General features: G+C 38.6%; 1 protein-coding gene across 1 annotated transcript in view; it reads right to left on the bottom strand.

The window, feature by feature from the left end:
- SBF2 (SET binding factor 2) overlaps positions 1–23,122 on the bottom strand; it is a 233,166-nt gene that overhangs the window by 73,730 nt on the left and 136,314 nt on the right. Inside the window, 8 exon segments of the mRNA XM_068194618.1 lie at positions 12,317–12,466; positions 13,977–14,086; positions 16,340–16,544; positions 18,779–18,877; positions 19,613–19,741; positions 20,263–20,376; positions 22,062–22,139; positions 22,940–23,053. Coding sequence (XP_068050719.1) covers positions 12,317–12,466; positions 13,977–14,086; positions 16,340–16,544; positions 18,779–18,877; positions 19,613–19,741; positions 20,263–20,376; positions 22,062–22,139; positions 22,940–23,053 — 999 coding nt within the window.

Raw genomic sequence — 23,122 nt, 5'->3', positions numbered from 1 at the left:
AAATTCTGATTAAAAGGTTCTGAATCTCGAATTCAGCCAGCGAGGGCTTTTCCACTGTCAGGCACAGATGACGCACTGTATTAGCTGTGCTGGTGAACTTGACAGAACCTAAAATCCCTCGTTGCCAATTCCACTGCCAGACCTCTCTGTTCCTTAATAGGCTGGAATGTAAATCTTCAGTTATGTTTCAAAGACTAGTGCAGTTTCAACAACATTAATGGAAGCTGTTGTAGAAATTGCTTAATCCAAAAACTAACCTTGAAACAACAACCAGAATTAGGCACGCTGCGTGTCATGAAAAAAAATCACGTTACTAGAGCAGTCATCAGAAATATCCCATTTTTTCTGGAAAAAAAAATCCAGCGATAAAGTCATTTCAAGGATAAACAGTTCATAGAAAAGAATACTTGAACCAGATTTGGGAAACTGAAAGACATACACTGTGCATGATTAAGTAGTATGTTGTAAAGCAGTGTCCACCTTGATTAACACATCAAATCTGTGTGATCGAGGAGGAATGTTGCTATGAAGCCTGAAAAGCCCAAGAGATTCTGAGTTTTCAAGCCTGCTTGATTTAGTAAAGTGCTTCCTCCAAGACAGAATCCGTCAATGAAATATATATTCTAATACAAATATTTAAACTATGAAAAAGCAAAACACAGAAAATACAATATTTTTATTTAACTTAATGTTAAGTATTTTAAACTTGCTGATTGTACTTTTCAGCGCATTGACAGCAGACACCTCTTCCATACAGGTACAGATTTTATTAGAAGTCTTACACTTTTTGGTGGTTCAATGCACAGGAGATGTGGGAACTGTTTATTGTAGAACATTTATTGAAAATTCATTTCTTGATTATTAACAAAATGTTTGTTTTTCTAAGAATCCAAATGAAAACAAGCATGAAGCATTTTTTTGTAAGAGATAAAGACAATGGAAGAAACAGTAAACCAATTTTGAACTGGCAGTTGTAGAACTTTCCTCAGAACCCTTCAGTCTTAAAGCTTGCTGAATTGATACTTTCCTCTGGGATTTTTAAATGGCTTCAGGAAATAAGAAGGTTAGAATTCCAAGAAGTAATTCCTCCAACTTTGGTTACAGAAGTAAAAAAGTAAACTCCCAAAATATACTAATTGGTCATCTAGCTGAAGAGGCATGTTTGGATGTCCTTAAAAAAATTCCTGTTCTTTGTAAAAACTGCTTGGAAGGGCAAGCACAACCAGAGGAAAGAAGACATCCTTGGGCTTGCTGTGTGGACCAAAGAAGCAAAAGTGTACCAGCACTGCCTTCCAGCAAAATTCTTTGTTTGGTACAAATTCTAGGAAATCTTGGTAGGATCCCTTTCCATTCCACAGCCTTCTAAATCACTGCTAGTAGCAACATCCAGCTAACTAGCCACAGAGAAAGCCTTCTTTGCCAGATTTTGGACTGCCAGCTAATCCATTTTAAAACCCTGACAAATCTCCTCCTAGGCTATCTGATCTTCCTTCCAGAAGGTTTTGTTCCAAACACCTGTTTTGTTCTTGTTTCATGGACATTTCAAGAAAAAATGCAGAAAGGGTAGCTCTGCTATGTAATCACAGTACATGGCAAGGAGAAGTTTAATAAAACTTCTGTACCTTGGGGTACAGTGAAATACTGGTGAAGTTCTAAGTCCCAACTGTAGCCATACTGCTTGAAATTCCTTCCTCACAATTCATATTTAGAGCTTTCAGAAGGATGAGCCAGACTGCAATGGGTGGATAAAAAAGAATGGATAGTGAAAACAAAAACTGAGAAGTTCAAGCATTAGCAATGGCTTTGGCATCCTAAAACCAGCCTGACTCCAATTCCAGAGAACACACAAGCAAATTACCAAACGAGTGCAGAACAGAGTTCTGAAGATCAACGGATAATTTCTGGACAGCATGGCATTATTTAGTGCACATACTGAATGAAACACACTGTATCAGCAAGAACTACCAGCCATGTACAATAAATGTGATGACTCAAATGATAAATATTTCTTATCTGTGTCTCTTCCCAACAAGAAATATGAGTAGATATCCTGATGCATTTGACCATTTTCTCATTCCTTTTATCTTACCTGCAGTTCCAAGTAGCAAAGAAATCCTCAAGCTTTCAGGAAGACCTTCACTATCACAGCTGACACGAATCCCACAGTACCCCTTAGCCTCTCTTTCAGTACCACGCTCATGTTGATGGCCACTTATTGTCCAAGTTCCTTATGCTGCTAAAATTTTAGATTTGTTCTTTCCTGTTTTTCAAGGACATGTAGGAGTGTGGCCTTTGGTTCAGTCTTGTGAGACATCCCGTCAGGTGCTGCTAGTCAACAACTTACTGAAAATTTCAAATACTCTTACTTACCAATCTTCTCCTATGCAGAGAAACTAAAATAATGCATTTTCTAAATGAATACACAGGGTGAGAGCTGGGTGCATCAGCATGATGCTGCTGTGTCATCTGCTGGAGCCCATTTGTGCCACAAGATGTGACTGATGATGCAGCCAAAATTCACCACTGCTTTAACAATAACAGAGGTGCTACATACCTGATTTTGATGAACATCTCTACAAAATACCTTATCGTTAAATTGGCTGGAATAATTAATTGATTAAATTTAATATGATTTGCTGGACTGATTTTAAATTAATCAGTTCCAATGCCTACTGTTTTCATGTGCAGGTTGTATCTTGAATTTGGAAATCAGTATATTACAAACAGAGTATTATAATGCAGACAAGGAAAAATAAGAAGTTTCTAAAGAAGAAGTGCTGAAAATCACGGCACACTCATAATCTGAGTTGATTTTAAGTGCATTGTTATTGTTACTACAGTTAGAGTAAGATCCAGAAGGATATTTCACTCCATATACCAGGAAGGGATAGAGAATATTACATGTCAATTGTATGGAATTTGCTTATGTATAACAAAGGATTTGTATTCTCTAAAGTGATGTTTAAGCAATTAACATTCCAAGTAAAGGCTTTACAAGGTGTTCAACCGACTAAAGGACTTAATTTATTCAAAAGGAAGCTCCTTTTGTCCTCAAAAGTCAAATAATCTGTATAGAAAATCAAATAAATTTGTTAATTTACAAACATTGTAGGACTTCAGACTGTTAAACATGCACTTCCAATTCCAATTCTTAACTCCCAAGTGGAGTTTTGGACTTTGGAGCTCAAGAATTAGGGGAGGGGCGGGGAAAGGGGATTGTGAGATTGTTTTACCTATAGACATTAGGTAAAGTAATTTTTAAATACTTTGTTGGATCACTAGATACCAAAGCCTGCTCCCGTGACTGAGTACAGGGAGGGAATTACTAAAAATAATCTTCATTAAAGCATGTTTACATGGCATTTTCCATGATTCCTAAAAGCCAAATATTTAAGTCATAATTCTGGGCTGTAATATTCAGAAAGGATGTCAACAGCTGCAAGAATTTTTTACAACATATGCAGATTGTCAAATGCTCTTTTGTTTACACCTTTATTTTGTGTTCTTGCTCTAGAATGGTGCACACTTGCAATCTAACAGCAGAGGAGGTGGGTCTTTTACTGTAAAGAAATTGATCCTTATGCTTTTTTCCTTAGAAATCATTCTAAAGCATCACGCAGTTCACTACTGTTTGTTTGTCATATTAATGCATTTGTCAAAGTTTACACAAAATACTGACAAAACCCAGAACTGGTCTGTGTTTTACGGTATTTATCTCAGCACCACACTTCAGTTTTTGAATGCAAGCTGTCGAGATCTCAATTGTTTAAACCAAAGGTTATGCAAACATGACAGCAGCCAAATAATAAGAAGACTTTGGATATTCCATCTTCTTTCTGCTTCAGAAATAACCATATTTGAAAAATAACGAGGCTCTTACAGCCACACATTAGTAATTTTTATGCAAATTCTGGTAAAATCAAGCACTTAGAAACAGAAACTTCACAAAATTCTTTATAGATACAACAAACCAGCTGTCTATCTCCGTGTTTCTCCTGGTGGCCAAGGCAGCACACCCTGCAGAAATGTCTCACTGCAGCTTCTCTGGGCTTACCAGGTACTTGATGGGTGAAGTGCAGGGGAAAGAAGAGCAGGCACCACGTTACACAGGAATTCCTTTTCCTAAAAATAGACTGTGCACACGTGTGGCCCCAGTGGCACAGTCACTGCATGGGGACAGCAAATCAATACCATGCAATGGCCTGCCACTCACTGGGCACATTAAATGGCACTCAGAGCAGGTGAAGTGCATGTACACATAACTGACAGTGTTGTACACACATCCACAGGGAATGATGGACCTGTACTTTAATACGCTTTAGAAACATACCTGACATCTTAGATAAAACCAAAATTCCGTGTGTTGCTTCCTTATTTTTATAGATACAAAACCTGTAAAAACAGAAGTCACTCATTTCACATAGCTTGTTATATTAGCAAAGTGCCTATTCTTTCCAACATGAAAGACTCTTTGTTTTGGTTTGTTTTTTACCACCTTTCATCAGTTCACCTCTTTCCCAGCCGGGCTGGAGAGCAACTGCACAGCAGCAGAACACAATTCCTGACCCAGACTTGCTTTATTTACAGCAGTGAGGAGCAGCGTACAAACACATGTCTGCTTTTCATCACGACGACCAAAAATATTCAGAACACGGAGTTATTAGGAACACTTGGCAACCACAAGGCCACAATCAACAGTAAGGATCACTTCAGAGCAGTCAGAGCTTACCATGCCAACCCTCCAAGGAGCTCCATGGTTTCAGTGAGGCACCTGCATGTGAGCAAACACAGGGGAGCACATCCTGCACCAGCAGCAAATGTGAGAGGCTTGAACAGAAGGCCAGCAACAAGGAGACATCCATGAAGAATAAAGCCTGAGTAAAGCCTGCTCCAGCTGCCCAACAGCACAGAGAGCCATCTGGGATGGATGGGTTTGTACCACCCTCCTCACTCGTGCCAGGGAGCTGCTCAGGGAAACTCCCCCGTGAGCCCCAAAGCTGCAACCACCAGAGCAGCTGCTGGGGCCACTTCTCATGGCAGTTCTGCTTGTTCTTGTACTAAAACACCCCGCTATCATTTGATATTTTTATATAATATTAAGCAAAGACCCTTGAAGCAAGGCTGGCCCTGCTCTGGTAAGCAGAGATGTGTACACATCGAGGGCAGGAGGAAGTGTGTGAACACCACATGTTGTGGTCAGAAGCCAGGAGGGAAGGAAGGGAAGTTGAAGGCAGATGCAGGAATGGACAGCATGCCATGAGACTCTCATTTCTGCTAATCCCTCTCTTTTTCTTTCCTTAAGTAACAGTCTTGTGCAATAGTTATGCAGGGCAGGTCCATGCAGAAGTCAAGATTAACAGAGGCAGGGTCTCAGAAGTCTGCAGGAAACAGCAATTTGGGAATTTCCCTGCCACACACGAGCTCATTCCTGAACAGCACTGCTGGCACAGCCCCAGTGTGAAAAGCAGCCATGGTTTTCTGCTGCCTGGTCATCAAAAACCCATCCTTGCTAAAACCACAGAGGCAGTTTAACAGAGCTGGAGACAACCCCCCTGGGGCATGGGCACACATGCAGAATCAGCAGACACCTCGCTGGGGACACCACTGCACACACTGACGTCCCCAAGGATGCCACAAGGAATTACCTGGACACTGTCACTTACACAGGGAGAGTCCTGGCCCGAGGAATGGCTCCTGCCATGCCAAAGGGGTCGCCTGCCCTGACACCCGCAGTGTAGGGAACGCTGAGTGGCCCTCCAGCAGGGCTAGGGAAGCTGGCAGTGCCATGACAGCAGCACACACACCCACCCACCCCTACTCCATGATACAGACACAGGCAGCCCTGCAAAGAAATCAACTCTGCCTTCTGGGTTTGACCAAGAGTCACCCTTGAGTGCAACCTCCCAGGACTCTGCAGCCATCCTATGATGAGTATAACAAACTGAATGTTCCTCAGAGCAAAGAAAGGAAAAATGAAAACTGATCAACAATACAATCTTTTAGATTGTGTTTCCGTTTTTTTTTCCCTAGAGAAATTAGGTAAGCACTATCAGTTCAATGTCAGTGCAATGCTATTCTGGTACTGTGCAATCTCTTGGGAAAAAAACATTATCAGAAAGATTCAGGAATAGCAACTTCTTTTCCTAAGTCCAGAATTTTATAGGTGGACCCTTAAAAAGTCAGCAGGATGATGATGCTGTTATTTCTACTTTTTGGAAATCATGTATCAGAGAAGCCATATAATAAAATCCCCTACCAAAATTATGTTCAGCACAATACAGAATTAAATCTGGAAGCTTGAAGCCCAAGCCTTAAACACTGGAACCTCCTTTTTCCCCCCACTTAAATAAAACCATTACTACATCTAGCATGATGAGAAAGTTCAAACTGGTAATAACTGATGAATTAGTAGAATTAAGTGTGGACCTGTTAAACTCCCATGATTTCTCTTCATGTCCAGTTTTCTATGCTTTAAAACACCTTTAAATATTTTTAAATAGTGCTATGTTCAAACAAGAATTCTGAGACTCTTCCAGGAATGCAAGTCAAAAAAATAACAAAAGACAGGTCACGAAACAAAAGTCCAGAAGGAGAGAAATCTTCTGTAACCCTCCAAAATAAAGATGTTTAGGAACATAGTTTTCAACATAAAATATGAGAAATGCTATCTCATGTAACCTTCATATTGCCAAGAATTTGAATCATATGACATACGCACCGAGCTGATTTTCTCTCAGGAATAATAAAATCTTTCTTGTTATTGGACAGTATTTGCAAATCTCTGAGTTCTGAGAACTGACTGATAGGTTTTTAAACTTTATCTAGTGGCAAAATATAATCCAAAAGTTACTTGCCTAAGAACAATAAATTTACTGTTACTTATAGAATGCCATTGTTCTTAACTTTGCTATCAAATTTTCTTTCACTTCAGACTGCACAGCAAGTGCGACAGAGAGGCCCTTATTACACTTAAGTGATACAGAAGAATCACAAGCAAAGTTCTAGAGGCAAAATAAATCAGTATTACATTCCATCTGCTTCTGGCCAATGTTGGAGAACAGATGATGGCCCAGAAGTGCCTTTGTTGTCACCTAACACAAGTGACATTCTAAATTTTTTCCTGGTTGCTACTAAGTTGTGCTTCATACTGTATACTACAAGCATACTTCTAGAATATTCAGTATAATCTGCTGAAAAGATAAACATCTGGTTATTGCCACACTGGAAAGCCACAGTGACCTACCAGAAACTACCGAAAGCACTAAAACAATGACTAATTAGTTTGCTGTTAAAGATGTTCTCTCAGTTACAGTGGTACAACACATGTCTACTGACACAGATGTGACACTGGAGCAGGTCCTAAACCAGCACTGATGACTGTAACAGTCAGATTAAATAAATCACATCACAAGACAACCTCACTCCTTCCCTGCAGCTTAAGACCAGAATTTTGAGTATTTACGTATTTATCAGTTTTATGCACAATTTTTCCACTTGAACCACATTTAGATTAAGAATCCAGATGTCTGAGGCAGATGTGTTTTCCAATTTGTCTCATATTTGCCAAAGAAAAGCATTAATATGCAGTTAGGCAATATTACTGACCAACATCTTACAGAGGCAGTGTTGTACCACATCATCCTGGAGCACTTCCTTTGAAACAAAAAGTTTCATCTGCTCCAACTACCCAACAAAGGTGTCTCACAGTCCTGCATTATCTGAAGAGAATCCTCCCCCAGAAATAAATGTTCTTAGGAAGACTTATTGTTACTGTTAAATATTTTATGCAAATAGCTTTGAATGTCTTTTTTATTTCAAAATTGTTTCAGGTTATCAAATACCAATCCCACAGTGTATTCAGGCCTCTCCTTGTTTGTACTACTATTAAATTTACCAAATTAAGTGTGACTACATTTCAAAATACATTGTTCACTTGTTGCTGCCAGAGGAAAGTTAGAGAGACAACTGAAATTCTGAACAAGCTATGACTTCAATAAATGAATGGAGAAGTATGCAAACTGAGCCTTGAGATGGTTTCTGCCACGATTTCTGAACGAGTATTAAAAGTACAATGTGCTGTTGGAAACATAATTACACAGAAGGGTTTCCCTGCTAAAAAAAAAAAAAGGCTTTTTAGTTGCAAAAAAAAGTTAAGTATTTTTTTTCTGAGATGTCAGCAAATATTAGAAAATTAAAACAGAAAGAAAAATGTTTGCAATAGCAATTTATGTGGATCTGCAAATTTTTCTGAGGTAACCACAGCAGAGGAAAGCAAGTATGACTGAAATAGTGTTCAGAGCTATAATTTCACATTTTTATCGGCATTTTTATAGTATCTGTTTGAATAAATTGAATTGTCAATCAATATATTAAGCCTTCACAACACTGCAGGTGTTTTTTAACTGTAGTTTAGTCACATAAGATATGGAACAGAACCTAATGCTCCTGCTCCTCTATCAAAGGCATGAATCACTCTGGTAAGACAGGCTGATTTAAATGTTTGCCACAGTACATGATTTGTCAGGGGAAAAAGTCTTACCCAGGGCATGACAACAAAGTTTTCAGCAAGGGGTCAGTGACAACTCCTAGCAGAGATAAAATAAAGTAAGTGGGGATTTAACTGCCCTCATCAGAAGGTATCTGCTTTAATCCATGACCATTACAATCTCCATGTAGTTTTGATCATCCTGCTACTAAAATCTATTAGAAATACTTCTCTCATTTCTATTTCAGCAGCAGTAATTGTCAATACTTCTCAGACACAGAAAAACACATTTAACACTTGGGTACTGACTTGGTGCATCATACCTCACTTTAACTGTCTTTTAAAGGCCTCCTACAGGCTACCACAGGTGCTAAAGAAAGCAGATTAATATGAAACTCTAAAGCACTATTCCACAAATGATAAGCCTATTAAAATCTGCAGGTTCTACCTGTTGAAAGAACAAAAGTTTAAAACAATGCCCCTCTAGGGCTGAGAGAACTCAAGCTGACAACCACCAGAGATGTGGCAAGTCCGAGTTTTACCATCTCTAGAGGCATTGGTAAAATACCACCCTCACTTCTTCCCAGTTGCAAAATAGCTAGATCAGATCCTTGGGGAAACACAGCCTATGGAATTGTTCATTAAAATCAAATAGCTATTCACTTGAAGCAACAGTAGGAGTAATTTATTCCAGTTCCCTAATCTCTTCTCAAGCCCCGTGGCAGCAGACAGACATGAGACCAGCAATAACATACATGGTGGGATTATCACAAGCATTTCGTTAACATACTGCTCTTCATGCACAAAACGAGTATACAGGAGCTCTGAAAAAGCATCTGACCTTTATTTTTGTGGACTCCAGCAAAAAACAGAAAATAGATTCTATTAAATGAAAAAACCTGACACTAGATAATCAGAAAAATCTTGACTAGCAGTGGCGGGCTCTGCATTAGACTTGCAGAGTGCAATCTTCCTGATTTTGTAACATCTGGCACTTCACAGTAAGACAAAGAATTCAGTCCAAAAGACTTCCCAGAAATGGCCAACCTGCATCTCTTGAAATTGTTTGTTTTTTGTGTCTTTGAACAAGACACTGCTTAAATTACTTGGTCCTATGACCTGCGGCCAACAAAATTCACGAGTCTACAGCAAAATGTTGACTTGCTGTGTTTGCAACAATTCACCTTACCATCAGCAGAGGTTTGGTGGCTGGAGGGCATCAGATGTCCCACCTGGATGAGCAGGTGAGACTGGAGTGTCCCAGGGCAAGCCTTGGGACTGGAGCTTGCTGCACACACGTCCCCACTCACCCAGTGTGTCCAGCAGGGAGCCAGGGCTCTGCCCAGCCTGCCACCTCTGCCAGGACACTGCCTTCCCCTCCTCTCAGCTGTTGGATCACCCTCTCCATGCTCCAGGCACAGCAGGATTTCAGTCTGCATCTTGCAGAAGCCAATGGGAATGCGCAACATCATGAACAGAAAATCCTGATGGTAAGACTGAGACAGTTTCTGCAATTCCAGTAGGTCAGTGAGGTCTGAAAGCCCTACTGCAACCCAACTCTGCCCAAAAACCCCATCAATAATTAATGTGGTATTTCCCTAAAGCTCCACTACATCTCCAGTTAAGACCACGTTTCTTAAATTAGATTTTTGTGTCTTTTAACAGACACTGCTTAAATTACTTGGTCTTATGACCTGCAGCTAACAGAATTCATGTGTCTACAGCAAAATGCTGACTGAGTCCCACTGCAGCAATGGCAAACTTATTTAAGTTCTTGATAATGTGCTTTTTTTATTGAATTGATGCAGGGAAGCTCCAAAATGTCACAATTTACTCATTGTTTCAAATAACACACTTGAGCAAAGTGCAAAGACAAATTATAAATCATGTTTTTATCTTAATAAATAACTTCATATGTCATAAAAGTAGATGTTAAAAATACTTGCTTCCAACTCACTGCCCAGTGTCAGGAGTTCAGATGTTTTCATGTTGGCCATGCTTACTTCTGAGAAATGAAAACTTTCATTTCATATTTTCAAAGACATGAAAATACTGTTGGGGGATGCAGGGGGGAAGGCATAAAAACTGCCTCCTTATTTGATCTCTTTCCCCTGCATGATTTGAGTTATATTTGCTAGTTTTATTGAGGAAAAACAAGCCTATTTTAATTTCAGTGACTCTTCAGATACATTCATTTCCTTGAACTTGAGCTCCTTCTTGGGCCTTCAAATCACCAAGATGGGAAAAAAAAGTTTTTCTTCCAGAGCAAAATTGGCTTTTATTATTTTATTAAAAGGTGATGTCAGTATTTCTTCCCTCAAAAAAGCGAATTTCCTTTTCTTCTGCTGTCATTTTTCTGAGATACTGAAATAAAGGGCATTTGCATTCTGTTCCTATTGTCTAAAAACCTCTGGATGTTTTTTTAACACAGGAATGATCAAAAAAGTAGAAGCAAAACCTGTGACACACCTAGACAATCCTGCTTTCTGGTTTGAAAGAAAATTTCTAAGTCTGGAATACACAGCAGGTGCAATATTCCATTAGTCATGATTTTGGACAGAGAAACAAGAGTTTCACAGATAAATTCAAATTTTCTTCCAACTCTAAGGCTAAACTTAGGGCTTGGAAAAGGTGAAGAACTGTGTCAAAAAGGAGAGTCTAGGTACTGTGTAATTTTAGCCAGTCAACTTCAGTTTTCATCTGCTGACTGCAGCTAGTTTTGCTTTTAAGACCAATGCTCAGACAAAGATGAACTTCGTTCACAACAGCAGAAAAATATCTTACCATGAACAAACAAGAAATGCAACAGAGAGCAAAACTTGCATTTGATGGTGACCTGAGGTAGCATTTGTTCAGTCAATGTTAATTTATTTCTACACTTCAGTGAAAGTGGCATTTAGCACTCACCTTTTAAAAAATGTGGGTCAACCTTTTTTAAATTGCTGCAGAATAATTTCAGTGGGTTTTAGGTTAGAGGAGAGTGAGATTAAAATACTAAGGCCTCCACCAAGTCCCTATTTTGATACAATAACTTAGACAGGGTCAACAAAAGAAAAATTATAAGCAAATGTGATCACATTACAAATTAATAGAAGTACCACTACATTCTCAGACAAGAGACATGTAAGAAAACATGTAAGTCTATAAAATATGATGAAAATTCAGATGATGAATTGAGAACAAGTGAAGGTAAAACAGACCAAATATTGAAAAGAAAGTCAAAAGAAGACACCCACATATTTTGCTTTCATAGGTAGCTGCCACCATACGTTGATGCTTATTCAGCACTTAAGAATTTGTCAGTAGAATTAAATTTGGAGATGAACTGCAAACATTTGCAGTTTCTGACAAACTGCGACAAGCAGAACTGCCACCATGAGCCACAGAAGCAGAAGGCATCCTTTCTTAAACTATGTTTAAACAAAGAAGACAAAATTCTGGGATTTTTAAGTGAGCAGTGGTTGTTGCACATTTTAGGAACTCTGGATTGAAAATGACCTGGAAAAGCCAAGACCCACTCATTTAAAAAAAAAAGCACTTCAAGCCATTAAGTTAAATAATTTCAGTACCTACCAAAACTGAATTGTATCTAAATTAATAATAATGGGAACAGGTTTCTTTCTGCTTGTCATTTCAGGCAGATCTGTACAGACCTGAGTGTTTTATTCTTTCAACAACAAAATATAAAACCACCATCAAGTAGCATGTCCTACATCACTGTAGGTCGAGTAATTTAATTATTTTGCTTCTCCACAACCCTCTAAGCAATTTTGCTTATCCTAACCCTGAACAAGAGAAAGACAGTCAAGGCCAAGCCTTGCCAGACTGTACCTGCAAAGCACAGTTCATCATTCTCACAATGTAGTCGAACTGCTGATGGTCCAGGATTGCTCGGTTTTCCTTGACGTGCTGGCCCAGCTCCTGGGTCAGGCAGTGCCGAGCTGCCTTGCCCTTCAGGGCTCTCAGAGCTGCAGGCAGGGTCTGCAGAGAACAACATCTCACTTTAGGAACATGAAATCAAATGGCACTACTCATACTGAATGGCACTCATTTCTCATTAAGAAACTGCAAGTGACAGTAAAGAACAACTCTGGAAATTATCCATTAGCTTGACTATCAAACTTTCACATAATGGATAATTTAGCCTGAGTTACCAAGTACTAAATTTTTCCCTTTTTTTTTTTTTCTTCCCCAAATGCATTAAACAGCATTTCTCACCTACATCTGTCAATAGAAATCTTTTAATGTGGACAGGCATTGAATGGATGTGAAATCAGGAATGGATTATTGTGGATGAAAGCAAGTGCTCTGCCAGGCCAGGACTGGAGTTTGCCTGTCTAGGCTGAGCTGCACGTTTTGGGATAAGCAATGAATGACAAATGGGTTTGGAAGTGGCATAGCTCTCACAGCAGTGAGGCCACTAGATTGTCATGCAATTTATCCTAAAGCAGGGCCACCAGAATATTTATACCAAAGTCTTAAAGATGCAGCAAATGCTGCAACAGTGATTGTCAGCTGCGGCCCTTTAGCCTGGAGGTAACAGGTTAAGAAGAAAAGGCAGCCTATTTGCTAAGGAAAAATCTACCACACAGAGGGACAAAAAACCCACTGAATTTGCCCAAGTGCCTGGAAGTTGAATGAGGTTAAAAATTACTGTGCTCTGCTTGGATGAAAACTCTTTTGAAGAGTTACACACTTGATTAGGACTTTTCCCATGTGCATTTTGACACCATAACTTGGAAATCAAGCAAAGCTCGTTTTCTATCTTGATTGGCACAGTGTCAGAGATATACTGGTGATACTTCCCTGAGAAATCAAAATATTTCTTAAAATAATTTTACAGTGATCTTAATACGCAGAATTCAATTTGATTGTGAGTTTGAGTGATTGTTCTACAACCAATAACAGAACACTCTATGGACAGAATCTACAAAACCTGGCAACTTCCTAATGAAGAGAAAATAAGAATATCAAGGGTAACAACTCATTAGCACATTTCAGTGAAGGCAGACATGCCAAATATTTACAATAATCTCTGAGTTCTATCATAATACAGTTTTTTTAAACCAGCAAAATTGACTGTCCTGAAAATTTCCAAAGAGCATTGGCTGTTAAACACCAAAGCACATATGTATGCCTTTTGTTTGCATTCCTTCTAATTAATGCTGCTAGACCAATATACAGCCACCTGTTTTTAAAAAAAAATTATGCGGACATTGCTACTTATAACAGTAATAAATTTTGCAAAAAGGGTTTTCAACTCACCCATGTAGGATTAGAAACAGATTTTCAAATCCATTAGCCTCATATTACACACAATATTGTATTTAGATGATGATTTTTATTGCTTAGTTCATTCATTTAAATGGCCAAAATAATCCTTAGCATTTGAAACAAGACTTCAAAATGTACTTTGTGATTAGGCCAGTCTCCATTTGCTCATTAACAGAACAGAGAGTAATTTGGGAGAATTGAAATTTCATTTTATTACCTTTTCAGTCTCCAGAAATTTGTTTTCAAAAATGAACGAGATGCAGTTTCTAACAACTTCCAGCCTCTGAGCACTGTTGAAAACTGTGCTTCCTTTTTCCATTATGGAAACTAACAAAGAAAAAGGAGAATATACATCTGTGAAATGTCTGCAAGAACCACAAAGAATGCCAAAAATTTATTTTAAAAAATAATTACTGTGTCCTCGCTTTTATTCTGTTAAGCAAATACCATTCGTAGGCAGATGGGAACACAAGATCCCAAATCTCTGGTTTTCCTATACCTTCTGAAGAGGAGAGTGCTCTGAAGTTTAACTGGATTAATTGATTCTCTTAACTGTTCTCGTTGTCTCATATAGGCACAAAGAGATTACAACCTCTAACATACTGATGAAATACAGTAATAAACACAAATTAATAATAAATGTGTGTTCTGCAGTGAGTTACATAGCCTAGCATATTTTGTAGCAGTAGATAACTATTTTTAGATGGCCATGACAAGAATTCTGCAACATGGAATAGAACCTGACAAACCTGCTCTCTTATCTAGATTCCAAATTGCTGAGATCTTATTTCCTTAATGCACTGTTTTGCCCCAATTTTTCAAGAAATTTCAGAATGCAAGAACTAACATTCTCTTTTTCTCTATAATATCAAATAAATAGCATCTAAATTCAGGATATGCCTTTCTACTAGATAATAATGAGCTACTTCTATCCAAGGATTCTGAGACAGAGTTCAGCAGGGAGTGTAAGTGTGAAAGCTGGTCCTCAGAAAAAAAACAGCTAAGCCCCTGCTTTGACACAGAAATCAACTTATTAAAAAACCCTTCTCTTGCAACTAGCCTTCTGAAGAAAGACAAGAAATAACAACCACATATCCTTTAAATTTTGTCTAAGTACCAGATTCAATGATACAGTCAACAGCAAAGGCAGGTGAAGAGAGTTCATCCTCTTCTTGCATAAACCCAAAGAGAAACAGGCCTGGGCAGGGCCTCAAGAGGCCATCTAGTTCACCCTGCTGTCCCTAGACAGGATCAACTCTATTTATGTTATTTCTCATGTTTGTCTAATATGTTCCCAATGTTCTGTGATAAGAGAGACTCCATGGCTGCACAAGAAATGCTGCACTCAACTGCCTCACCATCCTCATTTTACCATGTCTTGCTGACAAACAACTCTATTTTTGTGCTGCAATTAAACCCATTATTTCTTATCATTACAGATTATTCCCCTTCTTTTTCTCACTGTCTCTTGTATAATTGAAGCTTGCTATTATATGTCCCCTCAGCCTCCTATTTTTCAGTCTAAACAACTCCCCATCTTTCCTTGTAGGTCACATTCTCTGGACCACTGGTCATTCCTGTTGCTTTCTTATGGACTCCCTCCAACAGAACCAAAAATGGAGACAGTGTCCAAAAATCTTCCAGTGTCCAAAAATGGACACAAACATCCAGCTGAGGTCTTACTGAGCACAATGAAAAGATTTCTCCATGGGGTTCACTGACTGCACTCCTGTTTATACATCCTACTTAGATGTTTGGCTTTTTGCAGTAGCTTGATATAGTTGTGTCATGTTTGCCCTACAGTCATTAAAGTTCCCAAATTAATTTCTGAAGAACTGCTGCCTAGTCAGGCGAGCCTGCCTATGCAAGTGCCATACCTTATTTGAAGAAAAGCAGTAGAGAAGAACAGAATTCAGTGGAGTCTTGTGGTTAGATATCTAATTTTTAAAGATCGATTTGAATTCTTATCCCATCCTTCAAATGTTTTGCCAGCTCTGCCAACTTCATGTTCAAGTTTATTAAGCATACTGGTTTATGCCACCATTCAAACTGCTGAGTATGACTAGGAGTAACAGAACTTTTTGGCATTAAAATGACAGGCCTACAATGTTCACATCTGCTCTTTATGCTTAAATACAGGTACATTTATTTTGAGACAGTTTCTCTCTTTACTCCAGCAATTTACATGTCTTTCACTGGTATCTAAAGAGGAACTCAAATGGTTCAAAGCCTGGTTCAGCCAGTGCTACCAGTGACCTATGATGATATTTAACAGGCCTAACTGAGTACAATATCTAGTTTAATTGTTCAACTCAATATCCAGTTTAATCGTTCAACTCAATATCTAATTCAGATCAAATCCACTTCTGTTGTTAGAAGTTAACACCCCTCACTCTCTGGATGTTTGACTCCTTGGTGAAGGCCGATAAAAAAGGGCTTTTAAAATTGCACAGGCAAACATTGGAGTCTACGCACCAGAGTTCGCCACGATCACTAAAAACACAACATGGACACGAAATTGGGAGCAACGCCTTGCATCATCCACGAGAACCAGGCAGGACAGGGCACAAATGAACATACCCACAGGGGGACCTGCTGGAACCACGCACTTCTTGTCCCCACGGGTGGCAGGGGGGGCACCCTGGCTCCTGGCCAGCCCCTCCTGGAGGAGCTCCTGCACGCGGCCCTCGTTGATGTGCGGGAAGGGCAGGATGTGAACCCGCAGGTGAGAGCCCTCCGTGGGCCGCGGCACCTTCTGGAATGCCATGTGGGGATTGGGGTTCTCCTGCAGGTCAAGAGCAAAAGGTCACATACAAAATCAATCATGCAGTGTTACCATCTGTCTCATCTAATTTTGCTGTTGTTTGGAGAATCTCCCATACACAAAAGATTAAGAAGTCAAATATCTAATGCAGATGATTAATAAAATGTTTCATATTCATACCGCCCTTGACTCATTAACTTTAGTATTTTCAACTTCCTTAAAGGCTTTTATATAATTATTTTTGTCAATGTGCAAAATTCAAAACAAGTGCAAAAGAAAATCCCTGCTTAACTTAGACTGACTTTATGCAAATTAATGAATATTAAGGACTTGAATATAAACTGGTATGACAGTCAAGCTCTTCATTAGAGAGTCTACCTACCACCATGCATAGGATCACAGCTCACATTTCCAGGGCTGCAGTAATCAAACAAAATGGGGTACTTTCATCTCTTCATTCATTTATTCTGGGGTACCATTAATCACATCTGAATTTACTGCTGTCCAGTTTGACTCTATGCTGTTACTCATTACTGGCTACATACCACTGCCAAAGAGTGCCATCCATCAATGAGGGCTCTCTTGTAAATGCACAATAAGTTGGGAAGAAAACTTGTAAACAGGAGCTTCATACTGTTGTTTACAGGAGCAAAAGGCAACAAGGAGATCAAGTGCATCAACTTGAGAAATAGCAGACAAAACAGAACAGCTACTTAGCCACATGCATTCTCTGCAAAGGAAACTTTAATGGAACAAGCCAGAAATCCAGGGGCATGAGAGCAGCAGATGCCAGGGGAAACAAGAGAGGGAAAGGAAACACACTCTCAGGAAGGGGTAACAGAGGGCAGAAAACACCAAAAAAGGAGAGTAACTGCTCCAAAATCCATTTCAGTGAGAGGAGAGATTCAGAGGAAATACACAGGGGAAGTTACTTTTCTCTTGGACATCACAAATGTCATGTGAGATGTACGTGCTATTAGACTAATTAAAGGTCTAATGCCTTGGATTGTCCACCTGTACCAGCAAGACTCATGCAAACATTATCTCTCCCCAACAGACCTTGCCTCTCCCTTGTATCCGTCACAGCTACAATATTGTCATTATTAAAACTGTGAAACAAGATGTCCACGTAGATCAAGCAGTCTGTTTAAAATCAGGCAGCTCTGGGCACAGCCTAAGCAGTGCTACTCATCACCTGTGTTCAGTCAAAGACAGGTGCATGCACAAACTACCAGAAATCTGACTTCTCAATGCACAAAGCCATTGACTTATGAAGACCAGAGAGGGCTCCTGTGAAGTCACTGACTTAGTGCTAGGGAAGGAGCAGCTCAGTCACAGTGGCATAAATTAATCTCACCATCAGAAAAGACACACAGAACACAAAAGAAACGCCAGAACCTAGCAGCATTTGGTAGTTCTTGTGGGTTTTTTTTCAGAACTGTACATGCAAACCACAGTCTTGGGGAAGTGGGATGTAGAAAGGAAAGTGTGACAAAGGTGTCAGCTGATGGTTTATTAGATAATGCTCTGTGGAGTCTGAATAACCACAGAAGTGTGACAGAGAGAGAGAGATCAGTCTATGCCAAAAAAGTCCACAAACCTCAAAGCAAACAAAAAAATCTGAAACCTACAAACAAAAAAAACCCATCCCAGAACCAGTTAATGGAGTGGTAAGAAACTGTATAAAAGCATTATGTAAAATAAACATGATATGAAGGCAAAAATTAAACTGGAAATGGAATTGTACAAGAAACAGGCTGTAAAAAATGAAATAATGCCTGCTGAGCATGCAAACCAGAGTGACTGGATCACACAGCAGGAAAGAACTACTGAAAGTACACGTTATGCCACATTGTATAATATATGTGTATTATATATATTATATAATACACATTATAAATGCATGATTTTAATATGGAAAATTGTTAAGAGGCAAGAAAAGAGATGTATTTGGCATGGATAGGTTCCAGCAGAGAAAACAGCAGTTTATAGACCTTATGTGAATACACAATAAAAATGGTAGTTGTACCTATATCTAAATAAATATTAGCAGAAATAAATAAATAAATAAATGGTGTTATATTGAATTTCCTTTGCATGTACAAATTGAATGATCTTTAAATTCTGCCATAATGTAGATGATGACTACCACAAGCAGTCACTTCCATTTTCTGGACACTGGATCAATCTGAGAATTCAGATTTTTCAATGTTACCATCTCAACTCTACAGATGCAGCAGGTACAGTCAACTTACATTTTTGAAGAGCTGTTCTGCAAGTTCTCTAACATGCTTTATCATTTTTGGTGGATTGCCCTCTTCAGCTTTAATTCTTTCGACTTCAAAGGCCACCAACTTTTTAAAAAAGAAGAAAGAATAAAAATGTTGATAATTCAACTGAAAAAATTATTTCCTATTTAAGTTATGAAACATTAATCTTAAACTGAAAACAAGGAAAGAAATTTGAACACTGAAAAATGTTTGATTTCACATTGCTCTGGAACACGAGACATTTTCAGTTCCATAAGCAGCATTTGTTACCAGACAGAAAGTCCTACATACCTATACCAATCCTTTCACATTTCCTCAGCTCAATCCAAATTTCTCATAGGTACCACTACTACGACACAGAATTAATATCGCACTCTCAACACAAAGCCAACACAGTTAAAACTACAGCATTGCTTTTTAAATGAACTTTTCCTTGTCTCAGTTTCCATTGTTGGGTCTGTGTTTAATGTAATATTTCTCTAGGAGGTTGTTAACTTTTCAGAGAATATAATTAAATTATTGCAAATAATTCTGTACTAGCACATGCAATGTATTATGAACCTACAGACATGACAACAGGAAGAGCATTACCAAGGTTTATACAACTTCATACATTTATTTAACTTCATACATATGAGGGGGCATGATTTTATGGAAGTAAGCTAGAAATATCTCCTTAGCAGAAAATAAGAGTTGAGATGATTAGTATAAACTTGATATAATAAACATTGGGGATTCAGAAGCATTCCAGTAGTTTTTCCCATGCTGAAATATCGCAGTAAACTGTAATTTACTTGGGGATACAGAAACAGTTTTCACCTCATCAAAAAGATCACAGGTTCTGAAGGGAGGACCCCTCTCTGACACAAAGCCAGCAAATGCCATTCCATTGAGGACTTTGGTTAGGAAGTCATTCTCAATCAAGCCTCGCTGGCCCAAGAAGGCTGCCTGCAACAAAGACAGAAAAAATGCACCATTTTCAATCAGCACCAAACTTAACAATTACAAGCAACTGTTCTATATTAGTTAAACATTTTCACCAGCCTATCAGCTTATACTAGTAAGTGGTACTTTCTAATAAGATTTTTTACTATACATAGTATCTTTTTATACCTAAAAAATTGAAATTTGATGCACACATTTTTTAAATCTCACAGGTAATAAAAGAGAAAACTAGTACCTTCAAGCAATGTTATTACATACAGAGGTTTTCAAAATTCCACTGTGATTCCTCAAATGTTTATTTGTATTAAATTTCAATGTTAACTTTGTTGTACATTTCTGTCCTGTCCCTGCAATTAGTCCCACTAAAACACACTGATCCTGTGCTATGCCAAAATGATGTGCTTATCACGTGTAGATAACTTTATTTACATTTTTAAACTTCACCACTTGTTCAAAAGGCAGGCTTGTGGGAATAACATGGCACCAAGGAACACCATAAATACACATAACTGCTCTTCCTTTACCTTGTGGAAGTGAATGACAGGTTCAGCATGAATTCTGATCAGCTGAAGACACGACCTGTATCCTTGGAAGAGCTGCGCAAAGAGCCTGAGGAAGATTGCTCTCACTTCTTTGTCCTGCAAGCATTAATTGAATATGCTGTCAAAATGTCCTGGCACCCTAAATTTCTCCACACTTTGTATGAATCTATATGAGAAATACACATATAGATATATATATATATATGCTACAGCTTCATGAGTGTAGCAGTGCAGCACATGAAGCAGAGGTATTTGGTATTTGTACAGGGATGAGGATGTCTCATAGCATGGCTGGGGCTGGAAGGGACCTTAAAGGCCACCCCAGGTTCCCCTGCCCTGTCCCCAGATGGCCATGGCAGATTCTGTACACAGCCACCCTTCACCCCTGCTGGTCTTTGCTATGCCTGCAAAAGCCAGGGGGGCTCAGGGGTGGTCATGTCCTGAACCACACAGATGAGCTGCCATGGGAGAAATCTGCTGTGAAAGAAAGGAAAAGGGCTATTTTAGCCTGGATTCATTCCCTAAGATAGGTGTGGCTTTGAAGCACTACACAGGCAGGGTCTTCAGAGTGGGCAGGGGCAGCAGGGAATAACAGGAGCCCAAGGTGGCACTGCTGCTGCTGCTGGAGAAGCCAGGCTTGGAGCATCCTGCTCCAGGCTTGCCCAGCCACCTGGTTGGGACTCTTCCAACTTACATCTTCACTTGCCAACCTTCTGCCACCAAAACAAGCCAGAGCTACTTTAAAAAGTTTAAAACAGCAGGGCTTTGAAGTCCTGGTTTATTTATTTGAGTAAGAGTGCTTACATACACACCACCAGGTTAATGGAGATGATGTGAACAGCCGGGGCAGTGACATCTCCACCTGGCCCAGATGCCACTAAAGACTGACATCAAATCCTGGGCCACCCTACTATTTTATCTCAGCAGCCATGTCAAAAAACTTGAGGTCCCAAAAATTCCTTTATTACCTCAGGTTTTATGGTGTTACATTACAAACTCTAATTTTAAATATTACACACAGCACAGAATATTTACTATCAGATAACCAGCTGATCAGTTAAGTAACAACCAAACTAATTAAATTATAGCCTGCAATCTTTTTTAAGGAGAAAAGTAATACATAGGATTACATAAAGCTGGAATATATTATTGGGATATTTTACTAGATGGCTGTTTATTCTGCACCGGAACATGATCCTTGTTGTTCTATTTTTAACTTAAATTTTGTATGGCTCACTTTAGTGACAGATACGCTCATTTTCTGCTGTTCTCTAGGATTTTAACAGGTACATTTGTACCCTGACTTTTTTGACTGCTTGAAAACATGGTATTTTTTTTCAAATTTAACAAAATCCTTATTGTGATACAAAATTATATTAATTTGAAACTTCCTTGTTCAAAGGGAGATCTTAACTGAATTCTTCCATTAGTTTAGATGAAGTCTGGATGACATGCCCTGTCTTTAGTAACGAAAAATCTCAATCTTAAAGCCAGAAATAAGTACAACAAATAAACTGTACCACCTAAGAGTTTCACATTTTCAAGTATATCTACATAAAAAACCCCAATGTGTGTTCTTAAATTGAACTGGCTTTAGGATTTTATAAAACTTCTAACCCATCAGAATGCTATTAGAGGGAAAGATGCATTTCTTTGCTCCACCAATAATACTATAAATATATGGAAAAGCAAACTCAAATTCTTAAAAGGAAGCTAGGCTAAAATGTCAACAGTTTTCTATTTATGAAAGTCAGACACAGAAAATAACCCAGAAATCTTACCAGCATTTTTGAGTGTGATAAAGCTGTTCGTGGGGGAGGGAATGCATAATCTGCTGTTTCCAAATCAGGATGCAAAACCTAGAGAATTTTGAAAACATAAATCTTTTCTTCTTTCATTTGCTGTGAAAAAGACTTTTTTTTTTTTCTTTCTGAAATTAATATTCACTGATACTGAGTACCTCCAGTAAAAAATTGAGTTGAATTGTGAAGACTGTATGGAAATGAAGATGGAATTAACTTCTCAGCTTCAGGTTTCTACATATGAGTTAGTTATCAAAAACTCCTACCAGAGTCCATGAAACTGATCAATACTATTAGGGATTTTAGAGTCAATTCAGCAGAAACATATTAACAGACTAAAAATTCTTCTGCTTAAGATTTGCTCAGAAGCCTCCAAATAAGGCGATTTCTATTTTATTACAATGATAGCAAAAGGACAAATTGAAGTGCTTTTAATGGCGATTCCCTCATGTAAAATCCATCATTCCTAAATTCTGAAACAGGGGCATCACACAAATAAAATTTAAAGGGTTATTAATCTGTTAAATTTCAAGAAAATGTACATGTATAGATGAATTTATAAACACAGGAAGGCAGCAGAACTGAGTAGTTAGTTATAATACTGCTCAAATACTCCTATTAAAAATCATTATAAGGGAAAAATCTCTACCTCTTGAACAGTGAAAAGACATTTCAGATTTCCATTACTGATGACATTAACTTGAACTACAGAGAATAAACCCTTCTAAAAACACCGATGTTGCATGAATCATTCTATTAAATCTCATTTCCAGTGTGCTTGAAAGCTTAATATTGAAATTTTTCATTCTTTACAAATAGGTGAGAGGGTGAAAAGTGGGGATTTTATCTAAACATACCAGAGAAAGTGCCATTTGAGTCTGGTGTAGCAGTGGCTCTGGCAGCTGGGACAGATGAATACATTCAGGAATTTTAATTGTTCCTCCATCTAGGTCTGCTATGATTACATCTAACTGTAAGGGACAAACAGTAGAAGTGCATACAGTGAGCACAGCTTAAAAAAACACAACAGTTCAAATTTC

The sequence above is a fragment of the Anomalospiza imberbis genome, chromosome 6 (assembly GCF_031753505.1).
Source record: "Anomalospiza imberbis isolate Cuckoo-Finch-1a 21T00152 chromosome 6, ASM3175350v1, whole genome shotgun sequence".
Lineage (NCBI taxonomy): Eukaryota > Metazoa > Chordata > Aves > Passeriformes > Viduidae > Anomalospiza > Anomalospiza imberbis.
This window is presented reverse-complemented; position numbering and strand designations above follow the sequence as displayed.